At 35.8% G+C, this 17,598-nt stretch overlaps 1 protein-coding gene across 2 annotated transcripts in view; it reads left to right on the forward strand.

The window, feature by feature from the left end:
- The window catches only part of CADM2 (cell adhesion molecule 2), a 581,269-nt gene that overhangs the window by 403,967 nt on the left and 159,704 nt on the right, over positions 1–17,598 (forward strand). For both annotated transcript variants that reach the window (XM_066340913.1, XM_066340912.1), the window contains exon 2: positions 13,984–14,133. In XM_066340913.1, the coding sequence (XP_066197010.1) occupies positions 13,984–14,133 (150 nt within the window). The remainder of the gene's footprint in view (positions 1–13,983; positions 14,134–17,598) is intronic.

Here is a 17,598-nt window from a genome sequence, read left to right on the forward strand (position 1 = left end):
TTATAAGTGCATGTAATAGCCTTTAATTCCATGGCGCTCAGGAGAACTCGCTCAGGCTTTTTATACAGTGCATGATGGTAAAAGATGTCTTCACTGCTATCATTCTTTCTGTTCCTTTGATTCTCAGAGTCGAGCACAAGGAGCAACATCTAAAAGTGAGTAAAACAGCACTTGAAAGTTAGGTTTTTACTGAGGGTTTGGAAAGAATTTGTTATGGATTTTCTGTACCTTCTCACAGTGGGGATACATAACTGTTGGAATTAAGATTGAAAAAGCAATATAATGATGTTACAGAGGGCAGTGATCTCTATTCCACAACTGCCTGGCCCAAAGGAGAGATATGGAAGATATACACTGGTGATAGAATTTAACTTATCTCAGTTATTTAGGTGATACGATTTTTTTTTTTTCCTTGTGGTTCTGTGAAAGAAACTCAGGAAGATCAGTAAAAGTGATGGTTACACTGGGAATTGGGGTATAGTGTAGAGATAGCTGTGCTTGCTCTAAGTCAGAAATGGAGAAAGTCTCAGTGAACCCTTGAAGGACTTGTCCTGTGGCCACTTTCCACTGCCTGTTTTGAAGAGAATGCTCTAAGTGCTGGTCTATAGTGCTAAAAAGAAAAAAAGAGTCCAAGTGTGACAGATGCCTCGAGGCTGAGTATTGACTGAGAAGAGATTTGAATCATGGGCAAAGTCACCTCTTCTGCTGTTTTTTTGTGCTCTGTGCTCAGAGATGTGGAACTTTCTTCACTCTTTTTAAGCTGTATGTCTTCATCACAGAAAACCCCGATCAGCTCCCCTTTCCAAATAAATCATTTTTCAAATCTTTATAATCTTAACTAACCACTCCACAACAAAAGCAGTTACTCTGCAATGGCTGCAAAGGAGTCTACATCTACAGACAGTGTTAATAAAGCACAGTGTGCTCTAAGCACTTGCTCATTTTGCTTTGTCAGTGTTCATAAACAAGTGCACAGTCTTGAGATTACAGAAATCTTGATACTCCAAACAAAGGCACTTGGTGAACAGGATCAGTTCTCTTGCCTTCCTGTCATATATGGTGTTTCAAGCAGGGATTCGATAGCTCAGTGGAAGAATGCCAAGAATGAGATGCTTTTTGCAAACTGAAATGAAAACAAATTAGTTGAATGTAAGCAGGCAAAAAGACATTGAAATATCCATGCTGCATTTTCATCTCTGTAGGTTTAAAAAACTACCAAAGACCAGCTAAGGAAAAAAAAAAGGAAATTAAGACTTGTTTTACTCAAATATAGGACAGACTGTAATTCAAAGTTAGTAAAATTACTATGCTCATTCTGAGGACCTAAACTCAAGAGCTGTTGTATGTTATGTATTTTCAAAACTTACCTTAAAATTTCTAAGTTCAGAAACTCCCAGTTAACTTACATTACTCCACTTTGAAATGCATTAATTCACTGTAATGCTCTTTCATTTCTTTGCCTGAGAAATGCACTCTGCTGTCTGGAAAAAGTCTTGTTATCTCAATCTGTTCAACAGATGTTAGTCATTTTGTCTCCTCCTCCCCTCTCCTGCCCTCCCCTATATGCAAATACAGTCTTTGACATTTATATTTCCCTAATGGTGAAATATATTTCCCTGTTTAGGGTAGGTGTTGTAACTGTTTAAGAAAAAATTAAATCTCTATATGGAAGCTAGTAAATCAGTTTTGTAAATTTTATCAGACATCCTCTTCTGCCATGTAATTAATTCTTTACTGAGTGGGAGATTTATGTTTTGTAAGCCCCTACGTTTTTAAAATTATTTTGTACTATACTATAAGGCATTTTAATTTGTGCTTGCTCTGTTTACTTTTCCTTCTTATGAATTGACACATCACCACTCAGGACTAATGTGACTAACACTGGCTAGAACAGGGAGAAGCCTATGAACATTGCTTGTATTTGTGGAGCTCACAAGCTGACAGCTATCCAGTTAGAGACTACATTGAGAAATCCTTCTTTTCTCTGCATTTCCTAATTGCATGGCGGTGTTTTTGTGAGTATTTGGAGTAGTTCACGCCTTGGGGTGATTAGGAAATGGCAGAGCTGTGACTGCCCCATGTGTTCCCTCCTTGGGTGTTGCTGCTGCTAACTCCACACTCCTCAGAGATAGGGGCTGCTTATGATGTGATTTAATCCTGAAAAATAGCATTTTTGTACCGATTTATTATTGGTACAAAATAATTGGTAAAATGCAGGAGGTGAGGTAATGTCAGAATGGAACTTTTGTCTATCCTGCAAATTTGACCAGAGCAGGCATTTTCTCAAGCACGAAGACAGTTAAGTGGGTTTTTTCTGTTTTCTAGAAGACAACATTACGTTAGGTATCAAATAACCTTTGTAGTAATTCAATAAATTATAAAATAAAAGGCTTCAACTAAAATATTCCTACAAGCCAAGTAAGGAATCTAGTCAACCATTGCTGGCATTGATTCACTGACCTAGAAAATTACTTTAATGCACATATCAATTTACTTGCTGATTTCTTATATTACAGTGGATTCAAAAAATATATCTTTTTTGAAAAACTGTTACTGTTGAGAGCCCTTGTGGATGATGCATTATAAAATTCACTAAAATTTTCTATACTAAATCAATTATAGGTTTATTGTAGCCTCTTAATTTTTTTTTTTAATTATTTGAATTTAGCTGTACAGATATGAGGGTATTTATATGGAGCTGGTTAATTTTTTTCTTTGCCTTTTGAATACAGTCAATTTAACTGTGATTCTCATTCCAGATCAGGAAGGGATTCTTTATGCAAGAGGACATACCTAAATATGATTTTAAGGAAGAGAAAAAAATTTCCTAAGAAAGATGAAGTTTCCTAATTGAAATTAATTGATGAATAAAGTTATTCTGTCAGCCTGTTGGACAGAAATTAGGCTTTTTTGTTAAAAAAAGACAAAGACTTCAGCCCAGATGAAACCGAAACTATTGCTTATATTCCTTGTGGAAATTCAGAAGTCACTTCTGAGTTACTGATTCTGCCACTGGCCTCACACTGATGCCCCTGTCCTGTCCCTTTTTGTACTTTCTGAGGAGTCAGAATTTAATTGGCTATGAGAGAGGAATAATGAATGCCTATATCTAAAAATATGTGTCATGAATGCCTAAAGGAAAGGAATTTGGAAAATGGGTTTTTTTAGCTGATCCCTATTGTTAAACCAAATTATTACCTTTAAGAGCAGAAAGGGCAAGAATTTCAGGCAAATATGATATTTAGGTTGAAGCTTTTTATTCGTAGACAACTGGAAACGACAGACTCCATGTTGAATTCTCACAAATAAAAGGGATCCAAAGGTCACAATAAAAAAAAAGGCACATTCTAGAATAAGAACTTAGAGATTTTGAATAAGAGACTGTTCCTACCACCCACTGCTAAAGTGAGGTCAAGTGATGAAAAAATTAGGTTTCAAAAAGCAGTTTTTGAGGACAGCTAGAGAATTCAGGAATATAATTTCCTTTAAATTACCATAGAATCATAGAAACACAGAATAGTTTGGGCTCAAAGGGACCTTAAAGTTATTCCAGTTCCAGCCACCTGCCATGGGCAGGGATGCTTTTCACTAGACCTGGTTGCTCAAAACCCCACCCAGGCTGGCCTTGAACACTTCCAGAGAAGGGGCATCCACAGTTTCTCTGGGCAACCTGTTCCACATTTTAAATTAATTTTTTAAAAGTTTAGATTGTTGATGTCCTAAATCCCTTTAACAGTTTCCATTGTCACAGTCTGCACAATCTGTTAGGGGCACGATGCTGAATGCAACTTGCATTTAGGCATTTTTAAATTTATATTGGCAGGGAAATAGAAGACCAAGATACAAATGTATCTTTCTAATTTATATCTATGTATTAATGTAAGGTTCAATAGCACAACAGGGGAAGTTTAGGGAATGTTTTAAAGAACCCAGGTTTATGTTTAGCTACACATGAGAAGCATGACATTTGTAAATAACCCTCTTAAGAAAGGACTGGAAAAAAAAATAAAATTGTTATACAGCACCACGCTCAGCAAAGCCACAGCAGCTTTTTCTTGTCTCTGCTGCTACATGGCACACATCCAGTTATCTGCTGTACTAACATTTGCTCCTGGGAGGAGATAAAGAAAAAAGGGTCCATAAGGTTTCCATTGGCCTAGACAGCTGAAACATCTGCTGGATTCATGAGCAGCTTGCTGGCCCAAGTCAGCAAGGAGAACTGCTGCGGATCAGCACTGCCATATCAATGGATATTTCATAGACCACAGGGAGGAAAACAGAAAGTCAGGAGAGTAAGTGAATTTACTTCAAAGTACACCCAAGTCTAATGCAGTTCTGCATAGAGTGATATCTAAATTGCACAAAATTAGAGCCACATCTACAACTGATCTGCATCTTCATTAGGAAGAAACAGGTACATGAAAAAATAGCAGGGTCCAATCCTAGTCTTCTAATGTCTGCTAATAGGAACGATTCACCTGGTTCCCAGATGAAATTTGGCAAAAAGCAATCCCCTGAGAAAACATTCTTTTCACTCAGAAGGCTGCAGAGGAAGAAGCCTCCTCTGCCTTTCTTTTTGCCTTTTTCAACCACTAAATTTATTATTTTCGATTTGCATAAACGCAAATAGTGTTGTTGGAAGGGAAAGGGCCATTCTTTGTTGGGACACACAGCAGAGGGAAAGAGCAAATGTTGAAGCAACAAGGGGAGAGGGCAGAGTGGAAACACATCCTTGTTTGGTGTAAACTGTTTTTCATTTCTGTAGGTCTGGCTTCTGATGCCTGAAAGTGTGGTCTGGTCTAAGTAATTTTGTTGTTCATAGTTTGGTGCTACTTAGGCTCAAGAAGGCTGCTAGAATTGTAAAAAGCAATTCTTCTCCAAACCAATTCCTGGCCTTATTTTATTCTGTAAACCAAAAGAAGGGAAAACAACCCATCAAGTACAAAGTCAGTTTCAAAACAGCTGTTTTGTACTTGAACTTTCATGAGCTTAAACAGAACTGTGATCTCCCCTCCACAAGAAAAAGAGTCAAACATCAAAAGAAGGTAGATATTGACAGGGTAGGAGAAATCATCAGTAGTGAAAACTTTGTGAATATACAGATGATCACAAGTGGAAAACAGTTTATTAATCATTCTGACTTTTCCTTTTTGAGAATCAGAGCTGATTTCTTCAGGGAACATTCCCAGCTGGCCAGGATGTGTTTAGGTATTGATCAACACAAGGTCGTTAGGGAAAGTGCCTCTTCAGATCAAACTATCTGCATTCCCCACCTTTAAGACACTGTTTCTTTTGTGTGTTAAAACACAACTCTTCACACTAGTTTTTATATTTTTGAAAGGGATTTTTTCAAAAGTAAGTTTAAGTTGTCCATATTTTGTTCCATTGACAGAATTCAAAGATCTGACTCCTGCATATTGATCCCTATTTACTGCTAGGATGGTTTTATCAGTACTATTTACAACTACAGAGTATTTCACTGAAAAACACCAGTGATGTAGTAATCAGAACAGATTAGTCTCTGACCAAAATCTATTTTTTCCACCTTTGCTTTTTTCTTTATTTACTGTTGAGGATGGCATGTCACCTGAAGCAAACTGAGCAGTGAAATTGTTTGAAGTCCAGGTAGCAAAGATTTATTTAGTGTACTGGTGCAATGACAGGTTGTTTCCAAAATTGATTTGTTTCCAAACCAGAGGTAGTGAAAACAGTGTTTAAATGTGTTGTTTTAGTATCATTAAAATATGCTGAAGTAAAAAGAAGTTAAATTTACAGAAACAAGCTGGGGTTTATTAGCAATTTTTTCACTGTTTTTCGTTCTCCTCTCCTGTGTGGGCTTATGTGTACAAATATGTACATGACATGTTTAGTTATCTTTTTTTAACAGTAATAAAGTTACTGTGTGGGCAAATATTAAGGCAAACCTAGAACAGTTTTAATTTTCACTTTTACTGAGCTGTTCAATACAGTGAAAAGTTCAGGCTTCCATTTAAACACAGGAGGTTCCATTTGGTGAGTGAGCTCTTCCCATGCAGGTTTATAACTGTTATAACTAACAATAAGCAGTGCATTTATATTGTTTATATTGTTATAACTAACAATAAGCAGTGCATTTGAGGGGATTTCTGAATGCTTTTTGAGATCACAAACATTCAAACACCAGCTCTACTTGCCTCTTCTTTGTCCTTTGACTTCTCTTTGAATGACATTTCAGAAGTTGGTGAGACAAAGTTAAAAATGGAAAGATTTTAAACCTTGGTTGTGTTCTGCTCAGATAGGAAGAAAATGGTCAAACAGAGAATGAAAATAAAGAGGTGTACAATAAGAAAGTCCTTGCTGGGTGAGTTACCTGCATGTTGAATGTCAAATAAAAAAAAATGTCTTGAAGAATGAAGGAAGGAGGAAAAGTGTATTCTTGGAGAGATGCAAGTATATTTTCTTTATAGAACTCAGTGGCTGGAAAGCCTACGAAAGCATTTTTTTCCAATAGATATGAATTTTTTTGCAAATATGAGAAGTCATGAAAGGGATTGTAGCAAAATGAAGAAGGAAAAATGAATCAAATCTACTGACACATTTTTTTCTTTGTATAATTACCTTTCAGTGGAATGTTTAATTTGCGAAAATGAAAACTGAAGTACTTTGATTTTTTTTCTGAAGAAAAATTGTTTTCTTTTAATACTGTGTGAAAAGTTAATATTTCTAATGATATCAGTCCATCTTTTCTTCTAGCCAAAATTTTCTTAATTACTTTGGAATTTCTAGTAATTTCCATCTTTTTTACACATTATTTATTTTCAATAAAAGTATTACTTTTCAAAATATTTTTCCACAGTATTAATGTTAAATGCTTTTATATAGACCCAGAGTATTTCAAACCAGGATTGAAATAGAGGAGAATTGTGGGAAAGGCTGTGGTTTGCCATCTGCACAACTGTGAGATTAGTGAAGGTATCTTTGGTTTATGTTACAGATTAGGAATAGAAATATGGTGACAATGAGGCCCAGATGCTCAAAGAAATTAAAGCGTCCAATTCCTTACTCTTTATCTTAGGATTGGATGCTGTCCTGCTTTTAGAGAAAAAGGACTTTTCAATTTGTTAAGGCACAAAGAATTCAGCATAATGCTTTAAAGGTGGCAAGTGACACAAAGCTCTGAGCCATATTTGCAATTATGACAACCAGAAAATTAATCAGTTTGTTACAACTTCTGTGGGAGGATGAGGTTCACTTCAATTATGTTTGGATTTTTAACTTCTTCAGGAATTCAGAGTGGTTGAAGAGTATCTTTCAATAAATAATAACTGAATAAAGTCATTGGATACTCTTCTCTATTCACAGCAAGTAATACCATGGTGATAGCCTGAAAAGAGTAAAAAATAGTCACTTAGGCAAGGTTCCTAGGAAACAGCACTGTTTGTGCCTACTTTTTCCCCCCCCCCTATTGTCTATCTCATACTTTTTCTTGTTAATCGTTGTGGAATAGTTTTACTTCAATATGTTGTTTTTTTCTCTTTTTTTTCCTATTTATATCTGCAATCTCTTTCACTATAATATAGTCCAAATTAATGATATTCGAGTTAGCTGTTGGTTTGGAGACATACACCTGAAACATGGAATGAAGGAAGGAAGAAGCAGCTTTTTTCTTTTCTATTTTTGCTGTCAGATGTAAAATTCATAGTCTGAAATCAGAGGCTGTACTGGTGCACTCGTGTCCTTGTCCTTTGCATTATTTTAGTATTGCTAAAACATTTAAAAAGGCTCAGTGACCTTGAATGCACGGTCTGGGGTTAACAGTTATTCTGTGCATTATTCCTTCTCTCTCTCCTAAACCTGTCATTCTGTAGGAAGTTTCTGCAGTGTTCTCATTAATTCCAGTGTTCTCTGCAAGAGGTTTTGTTACCAGAGTATGTAGCAATTATTAGAAGACACAATTTTGTTTGGTTGTTTTTTTGGGTCTTTTTTAAAATAATGTTTCTTAAGTGAGCAAACTATTTACAGTATATTCTCTCTGGGCATAAACTGAAAAAAGTATTTACAATCCAGATATGGGACAAAGTTCCTGCTATTTAAAACAGCAAGTTCAGAAAGGTGAATCCACTCAGTCAAGGACTCTGTGTATCAAATAATGCCCAGGCAGGTTTTTTTGTTCTTTAAAACTGCTGTGTGAATGCAGTTTAACATGCAAGCACATTGCTTTATTTTCTTTCAGAATAAAGCAAAGCAGGTAGTTATGCATCAAGAGTTAAACTGTCTTTTTTAATCTGTCATCGGTATTTTTACCACACTCTCTAAGACTGTTCTAAAAATTTTTTTAAAAATAGTAGAGGCAACAACTTGCCTCAAATTTTCCTGCTTCAGAATTTCCAGGGCACTAACCTCCAATCTGTCGTCCTTGCTGACGAAACAGAGGAGGAGATTCGTTCCCATTGCAAAGTCAGAAGAAGCTCACAGTTGCACAGTGCTGTTAATGTTTATGCTCTGTTTATGCCTGCTGAAATGAAGTTCACAATATCATTGCTCTTTAAATTAGGTAAAGACAAGCTAATAACATTTTGTCTCCTTGGAGAGATGTTTGCATTATTTAATGTATAAATTAAGTGAGAAAGCCAGGAAAGTGATCCAGTATATTAGATATTTCATCATAATGGCTTTTCTTTTCCTAATGTTTTAGTTTCTTTACGAACAAAGAAGGCCAAAATTAATGTAGTCTCCCTATAGATGCAAGCTGCTATTTGAAGTAGTAAACTGCTTGCCCTCTCACCCAAATATTTACTTTGGTTTTAGGGCCTGGTCCTGTTAAAATCAATATTAAAAAATAGATTGTTTTGAAAACTAATTTGCTGGTGATTTTTTTCCTTCTTCTGCTAAACCTTTGCATTTTTCAGGGCTCTGGTTTTGGCTGACACCATGCTATAGAGGTATCAAATAAAAAGCCCATGGCTTTGTAGTTCCATGCAAGACTGGAAAGGAAAAATCTCTGCTATAGAACTGTAGACATTACTTTTTCCCCTTTTACATGCAAATAAACTTAATTTACCTCACAGGAAAAGTGGTCAGCCAGGCTCTCAAAAGTAGAGCCAATGTGGCAAAATATTGATAATTTCCTGCTGTCTCTCTCACCTCTTTTCCGGGCCATCCTCTCTACCCAAACCCATTTTTTTGTGGCTTCCTGATACGCAGTGACATTAGTAGGCAAAGCTTCCTGCACTGATACTGTGAAATGCTCTTAATTTGTGACATAACTGTTTACTTTACAAAAAGAGACCTTTGCAGAAGCAAAAGTAAGGAGAGGATTATGTTTTCTCAGTGCTTACAGCCAGCTAGTCACATTTATAATTGGCCTGGTAAATTGATTAAAAGGTATCACCTCAGCATATAGTGGAAATGTTGAACTCATTAAAGAGCTTTCATTGTAATTGCAAAAAGTTAAAAACAGCAACAAAAACAACCAAAAACCAAAAACAAAGCCACATAACCAAGCAAAAAACCTAACCTAAACATAAACAGAAAAACATGAGAGGAACTCACATGATGAATGTTTACAAACTGGACCAAATAATTATAATTATTCTACATAGACTTGTTACATACTGAGATAAAAATCAGTGTTAAATGTAAAAGCGTTTATCCGTGATTTCTGGGTGGGAAAAATGATAGAAAAAACCCTTTCTTGACAGGAAACAGTTTGTGGTTAATGAGATATGAATATTGGTCCTCCACAAAGCATTGCAGAAACAACTTCTGGTAGAATATTCTTAACCATAGCTCCGTCTAGTCCAGAAAGTTGAAATAATGTTGCTAAGAAAGCTTCTAAAATGAGCAGAGAGGCTGGGATACAACATGATGACAATGATGTTTCGATGCAGATGCCTTTCTGCAGTAATATCATTGCTTTTTGTAATTTACCTTTGCATAACCTTGTAGTGTTTTCCTTTTCAGAGGCAATGGAATTATTAATGTGGGCTATCAGTTTTTGATATTTTTTTTTAACTCTTTATTAGTGTACTCCATACAGACAGTAAAATTGTTTGTCCTCCCTCTAGATTTGGTTTTGGAACAGAATGTAATTTTACATATTTTAGTGGAACTTTGGTGGAGATATATATATATATATTTATGTGTTTGATTGACTTCACCTGCTGGAGGAGGTTAGAAATGTCATTCATTCCCAGCCATTTGTTGGGAGGAAAGCAAGTAAGCTGGATGGTTAGCCCTGTCTTTAGGGCGTTTAGCATCCAAGTCATATTTATTATCTCAATTATACCTGTCAATCACCTGAGTTAATAGTAAAGTAGGAAATAAATTGCGCTGGACTTACTTAAAAAGCTGAATTCTGTGCAGTGAAATACAGGGCTGTATAAATAGGAGAAGTGGAAGAGTGCCTGAGGAAAAACACCAGCCCCATGGTAAACCTTCAGTCACTCCTGGGTCTGACCCTGGGGCCAAGGGACTCTTTTAAGTGTGCAAACAATACACAAAAACTGGCAGAGAAGTGGCATCACCTCTGTATTTCTGCCTCCTGTGACTGCAGCTGTGGGGCTTGCAGGTCTGGGCTGCACCCTTCAGAAAGGAGAGGACACAGGGAAGAGGGCACAGAGAAGAGCCACAGGCTAATTAAAGGATTAGAAAAATGTGATTTCTGCAGACAGACTTAGGAGCTCAATTTATTTAGATTATCAAAAGGAAGGTTAATGGGTGATATGATCACAGTCAGTGCCTACAAGAGAAATTTGATAAGAGAGAGCTCTTCAGAGCAAGGGAAAAGATACAAGAGCTGGTGGAAGCTGGGTGCTATAGCAAGATGAATTCAGAGCAGGACTAAATGTTGTGGTTGTGTTTGAACAGTGATGACTGTTACTCTCCAAAATAAGTTACTGAAGGGGCCACTAAATTTTCCATTGCTGGACTTGTTAAGTCAAGATGGAATGCTGCTGATGCTTTGTTTAGTATTAGTATTTATTTATTATTTAGTATTAGTATTAGAGGGCTTTACAACCTTGTCCTGTCCTTCCAGCCCTACTTCAGTGTTCCAAGTTAGATGCAAACAGTAAAGTAGATCTCATAAGTTTTTCTTTTTCTTAGTTTTCTCATCACTTGCTAATAATTTTTGTCTTTATTAAGAGCTATGCAGTATGAATGGGTATTCATTTGGACTTGGTTTATATGGTTTTCTTTGTCCTGCAAAGGCTCTGTTCTTTCTACTCAGGCTACTTTCCAGCTTAAATTTTCTCTCATTTTCTCTCTACCTCCTTCTTCAGTCCTGACTTCCCATGAAGCTCTGTGCATCTTCTCCAGAACCATACAGATTCTCTGCTGGCAAGAGATAAGATGAATTTTTTGGTATTCTTTTTATATTCTGAATTAACTCTTGTTTCCAAATCATCAGCAATCACTAGGGTGGCCAGAGAAAAGAAAAGTCTTCTGACCTTTTCAGGTTATGACATCTACAGTTTACATTTTTATGGCTGATCAGAATAGTTTACCTCCTGACCAGAGATGAGTCTGTGACTTGGAAGTGGTTAACAAATGACAGAGTGCATGTACACTGACACCTTCATGATAAGAGCTGTAATATCAGACAGAGAATACAGGGTAATTATGGGGAGATCTCCTAAACTGTGTTAATAGGGTCCTAAATCATTACAGCAGGTTCTTTCTTAAACTACCTCCCATTTCAGTGCTTTAATGTGACAGATTTCACTGTGCTAACCTCTGGCACTAGGTTCTGTTTAAATGCTTCTTATAGGCAAAAAGTGGTTTAGCCCACATAGCCTCCTATTCACAGCTCTTACTTTAGAAGGTTATTTCTTTGGTAAGTTGCCTGTAATTTAGTGGAAGTAATAAGAGACTATGTGCATTTTTTCTGGATTTACAAAATTCTAAGTTAAATGATAAGCAATTTATGCAATATCTTGAGGTTCCTTGACACACTGGAATTGAAAGAGGAGAAATGGAAGGGAATGACAAATCTTTCCTGTTTTTTTTTTTTTTTTCTCTTTTCCATCCTAGTTTATTATGATTTTTCTCTCGTAATATATTTTTCAATGTGTGGTTTTCAAGAAGCAGGGTTTGATTAATGAAGTGTCAGACACAGAGGATGTCATGAGAATTTTGGCATTTATTATTTCCAGTATTCAAATTAGCTATGATATTTTTAGTATTCCTTATTTTTTATTTACTATATCTGTTATCCTGTTGATAGTAAATACCTTCTTAGAGTAAATATCAGTACATGGTGAATCTTGAACTTTAGACAGCTGTATTTGATATTTATACCAAAAATTATACTAGTTACTCAGATCTGCATTTTGATGGAAATATTTTATTTATTTACTTCATTGATGTAGGTGATTTTGTTCCATGTGTAAGGCTATTTGGATTGTTTTGCACAGGGAAATCTAAATCTGGCTAGAATTATGGTTTTGGCAATATCAGTATATAAATATCCTATATTATATTTTATACAAATAGAAGTTCAGTTGTTAATATTTTATTTAGTACTTCCTTACTCTGGTCATCTGCAAGCCTGTGTCCTAGATAATAGATTTTCATATTATCATGCTTTTGTACAGAAGACATAACTTGGTTTGACTTTGCTGGGAACAAGTCAGATGAGAGCCACTAAAATAGGATGTTTCTCTGAAGGTTTTATGCTGGGTTTGTGATTATGGATTGTATCATTAATGGGTACTGTATATGTTATTTCCTTGATGCACTTGTGACATCTCTATGAGCTTTTTCCCTCCTGTAGGACTGTAGAGAGGTTTTTAATTTCTGACACATCCCACTTGAGTGTCAATCTCAGCATTATACTTCTTATGCAAGCATCTCTACCTACTCTTCAGTGCTTCTTTTAATAGAACCTGTACCAAATGAGGAGAAGAAAGAAGCATATATTTCATTTGGAGTATTAGGTTGTCTTTCTTTTTCATTGTACCGTTAAATAAATAATATATCTTCTAGATAACAATCATATGTTCAGTGATGTGTCTTGCTTATTATTGAAGATTTTTTTCTTTCCCCACCCATGTTAAAAACGGGTTCCATGTTTTTTTCCTGAGCTGCCTTCTTTCTGTGCTGTTACTGAAATGCTAGTGCTGTTTGTCAGAATGTGCTGTGCTGTTTGACAAGGGGTGTGCTCTCCTCACACTACATAAACACTTTGGCCTTACCATGGTATTGGAAATGCTTGTGATTCAGGAACCTGACTGATACTGCTCCTGCATTGTGTAGAGGCATTGGCAAATCTTCCCAGTGACTTTTCAGCAAGCACTTAATGTGATTCATAATGCTATGGGATGGAATCACAGATGTGAAAGAGACCTACTGCATCATCTCTTCCATTTTCATATGAGATCAGGTTATATTCCCCCAACAGAGTATGCATCAAGTGTTAGATTCACACTACATTTGTTCTCCAACAGCTTTCCACACCTGACACAGAAAGCATCATCCTGAGAGGCCTTTAAAATGCATAAAAAAGAAACAGGGAGTCAAGGTTGCCCCATCCATCTGTGTTAAAAAGTGTGGATTTCTATGTTATGCTTTCAGTGATGTTTTCAACAATGATTTAACTGTATTGCCTGCACTGAGTTTTCTTTGGTCTGTCTGAAGAGAAAAAACTGCAGAGTATTTCTTTGGAACTAAATAGTATGACATACAGAGGGGGAAAAAGAAAGGGACAAAACCCTTATTTCTTGTCATCTAGCTGTTTCTCAGATAAAGGGAATATGTTGTAAATGCAGTTTTTAAAAATTTACTGTACTACCTTTCTTTGGTCATTGAATTGAATTCCAAGTCAGTCATCTGTAGGAAGCTGCTGCTATAAGTTCAATCCTGCAACTTAAATTTTTTCTGTTTTTTCTTTTTGTTGTTGTTGTGGTTTTTTGTTTGTTTGTTTGTTTTGGTTTGGTTTTTTGTTTTGTGGTTTTTTTTTTCTCTTATTCTCTTCCTTTCTGCATCCCTTCCCTCCCTCCTCAGGCAGCCAAGGGCAGTTCCCACTAACACAGAACGTCACAGTTGTTGAAGGGGGAACAGCAAATTTGACCTGCAGGGTCGATCAAAATGATAACACCTCCCTCCAGTGGTCAAATCCAGCTCAACAGACACTCTACTTCGATGACAAAAAAGGTAAGTTGTTCCCTGAACTTATGCTTCTGCACTGTTTTTTATAACAAAGAAATGTTTAAAACCATTTCTCTATAATACTCAGATGTTCATGTATTTCCTGAATGTTCTAGAAATAGATGTCTTTCATTATAATTAGTATATATATTTTTTTAACTGGGATTCGATGAAATACTCACTTTCATTATATTATATTTAAACCTTGAAAGAAAAGGAATAGGATTTGAAAGCCTTATTGTAAGATAATTTGGAAAATATTGTTGCAAAATATCTTGGAAGAGCATTTATGATTGGCAAGAGAAGTAGTAGCCCATAAAACTTGTGACTCATTTTTATTAGTGTGTATACATAAACATATATTCTGTGTATTTTTACATTTATGTATATAATCTCACAGTTTGCCACTAGTGTACAGCAGTCTGGTTATTGGTGCAATGCACAGTTGCTGTGGTAACTGTTCTTAACAGCTAATAAAAATGTTAAGATTTTGTGTCCTGATGTTTCCAGTACTTCCATGTGCAGATTTTTTACATTTTAGTTAAATTAGAGAAGAAAAAGAGACTGGAAAACATCCATTCCTTACAAAAATAAGGATATTATTTTGCAGTGGTCTATATATTTGTAGACATCAATCTGAACTGAAAAAGCATTGCATTTTACATGATAGAACATCAACATAAAGATTGCAGTAGATTCTGTAAATAAATTAGAGTCAGGAGTAATAAATTCATCACTTGGCTTTAAAAAATGTAAAAGCTTTGGTGTTGAGTGGTACAAAAGTTCAACAATTATATTTAATTCGGGCGCTTGAATTTATTTTGAAAGGTGCTACATAGTCTAGAACATATTTTAACAAGTGCAGTTATTACTCTGCTCAGAATTAAAGAACTGCTGTCCAAATGCTTTGCTGAATGATTACAAGAGATTAAAACACCTTGTAGAACTGAAAACCCTTTGTGATCTGTGCACTTCAATAAAGGAGAGTCTAAAACCTGTCATTTTATACCTGCAAAAGCTGTAATCAAAATATGTTTTTTTTTACTATTAATATAATAGCTGAATAGAATCTCTTGATGGTGTTGAAGTGGTTCCTTTCTCTTTTATCTAATTTCCTGTAGTGTGTAATCATTTGATTTGCAATTTCTTTGAAATCATAAGTACCTTTTGAATGTAGGATTGAAGATGAGAGGTTTATAACGTGCAAACTTTCCAGCTCTAAGTCCTGTACTGTCCTTTGCCCACATGCACCCCTTCATTTTAGCTTCAGTCATTAGTGATTTGGGGTGGGTAAGTAATGTCTGCAGAACTAAAAGCAGAGAGACCTTGTCTGTTGATAGGGCACATCAATACTCAGAAAATCTATATATTTTATAAAATAAGAGACATTTTAAAGGATGCTGAGAAAGATGTGTGAAGCAAATATATTAATTGGAGCATTGCAGTCATTTTGGTGTGAATTGAATTTCCTGTGTGCTTTAGCAAAATCTCTACTTTTACAACAAATAATTGAAATTTGCATTACTTTTTAATATAATGAATTAAAGCAACAGAATTTGAATGGCAGGCAAAGTAGTAAGTACTTGAAGCAATTTATATTCCTCACAGGAAATGTGCAGAGCTCAAGTGTGTAAATTTAAGGGACCGCAGTCTTTATTGAACTTTTAGCTGGTCCCAAGACTTGAAGGAGTATTTGATTATTAATTTTATGGAGGAATTACTCTGCATCCATTACACATGAAAATGTCTTCATGTGGTGAAGAAAAAAACTTCAGATCCTTTAGCTGGAGCTATTAAGTCTTATGTTAGCAGCAGTTTGCACTCTGTGTGGTATTTCCAGTCTCAAGTATATTGAGGGGAGGGCGCAATACATCCAATTCCTGTATGGAAAAAAAACACTTTCTGCCACTTCTGAAAGGGAAGTTACAGCTTTCACTGGCAATTTTTCCTGTTTGTATATGTATGGGTTTCTGTAAGAAAGGTATTTCCTTCACATGCTTTTGACGCTTCCATTATTGAGCCGAAATGGAGAGAGAGATTTATTAGTGGTTTTGTCAGGAAATGTTGGCAAGTGAAACTGTAAAGGTTTCCCCTTTTTTCCCCTCCTCGTTTCCCACTTCTCCCAGCCAGGCATACAATTTGGCTATAAAAAAGCAACTTTCTACTAGAATCAGTCATTGCATTTAATTTATTGACAACAGTGCCTCTGCCAGAGTTTATTCAAACCTGTCTCTTATTGTTAGCCAAAACCAACCTCCAAGTCTTACTTTCAACACCATGAGCATTGCTTTTTAATAGCTGTTTTTCTCAAACCCTGAAAATTAATGGAAGCTTGAATAGCTATAGAGTAATGTTCTGTGTAGAAAACAGAGGCTTAGACAAGCAGCATCACCAGCAGCCTTTATATCCATCAGAGCTGAATAACTCTGGATGTTTCCATGTTCAGAAATAAATCAAATATGCTTACTTTGAACTTTACTTCCCCTCAATAGGTTATTTTCTTCTTATACAAATGGCACATACAGGAGTGAGAGTGTATTTCTTTCACATCTGTAAGCATAAAACAAATTCAAGAAATCTTTTTTTTTATAGGTAAGTATTTTAATAATTATAAGAGAGTCATATAGTAAAATGAAGGAACACATGTAAGTGTCAAAAGAGGGTTGAGAGTCCAGAAAGGGTTGAGGATATGAGAGCGGTGAGAGCTGTCAGTATATATAATAACTAAGGTTAGAAAAAGCCTTTAAGGTCATTAAGTCCAACCATCCACCTTAGGACCACCATCACATGGCAGAATAGATGCCAAAAATAGAGGAAATTGTCCATGCAGTGAAAAGCTCTCCCCTTCTGTGCTCATGCTTCTTTCTCAATCAGGTTGGTTCCCCTGCCTTGCGAAGCCATTTTCTAACCAAAATAGAATTTCTTGTGAAAAAGGAAAAAAGAGTCAGTCACCTGGAAGGAATGAGCCTTTTAAATTCCTGTTGCCTTTCCACAAGGAGTTAATTATTAGTCTCCAGTTTATTAAAAATGGATGACATATATAGTATGAAAATCACGTTCATGTAGTTTTGCATTCTTCTGAACTGTAATGCAATCACTGATGTTGAAGTTAGGAGTCATTCTTCCTTTTCTGTTCTAAATATTCTAAAGTACAGAAGTGCAATGAGGCAAACACACTAATACCAAAACCACATTATTAAAATTACTCTTCTGTTTCCCCTCACATACTGCTTTGGCCACCTCTTTCTAAGGACAGATTTTTCTCAGTTAGGACTGTGTGAAGGTAAAGAACACTTCCACCCCAACCTTCACATTAGTTTAATATTTATTTATTATTTATGAAGGAGACAAGAACTCTTTGTAACTTGGGACATTTCTGGCACTTGGCTTATACAGTCTTAAAGTGATATAGACAAAAAAATCACAAGACCCTTGTTTCAGAAAAGGCAACACTGAATTTAGTGAACATGA

This window comes from Sylvia atricapilla, chromosome 2, assembly GCF_009819655.1.
Source record: "Sylvia atricapilla isolate bSylAtr1 chromosome 2, bSylAtr1.pri, whole genome shotgun sequence".
Classification (NCBI taxonomy): Eukaryota; Metazoa; Chordata; class Aves; order Passeriformes; family Sylviidae; genus Sylvia; species Sylvia atricapilla.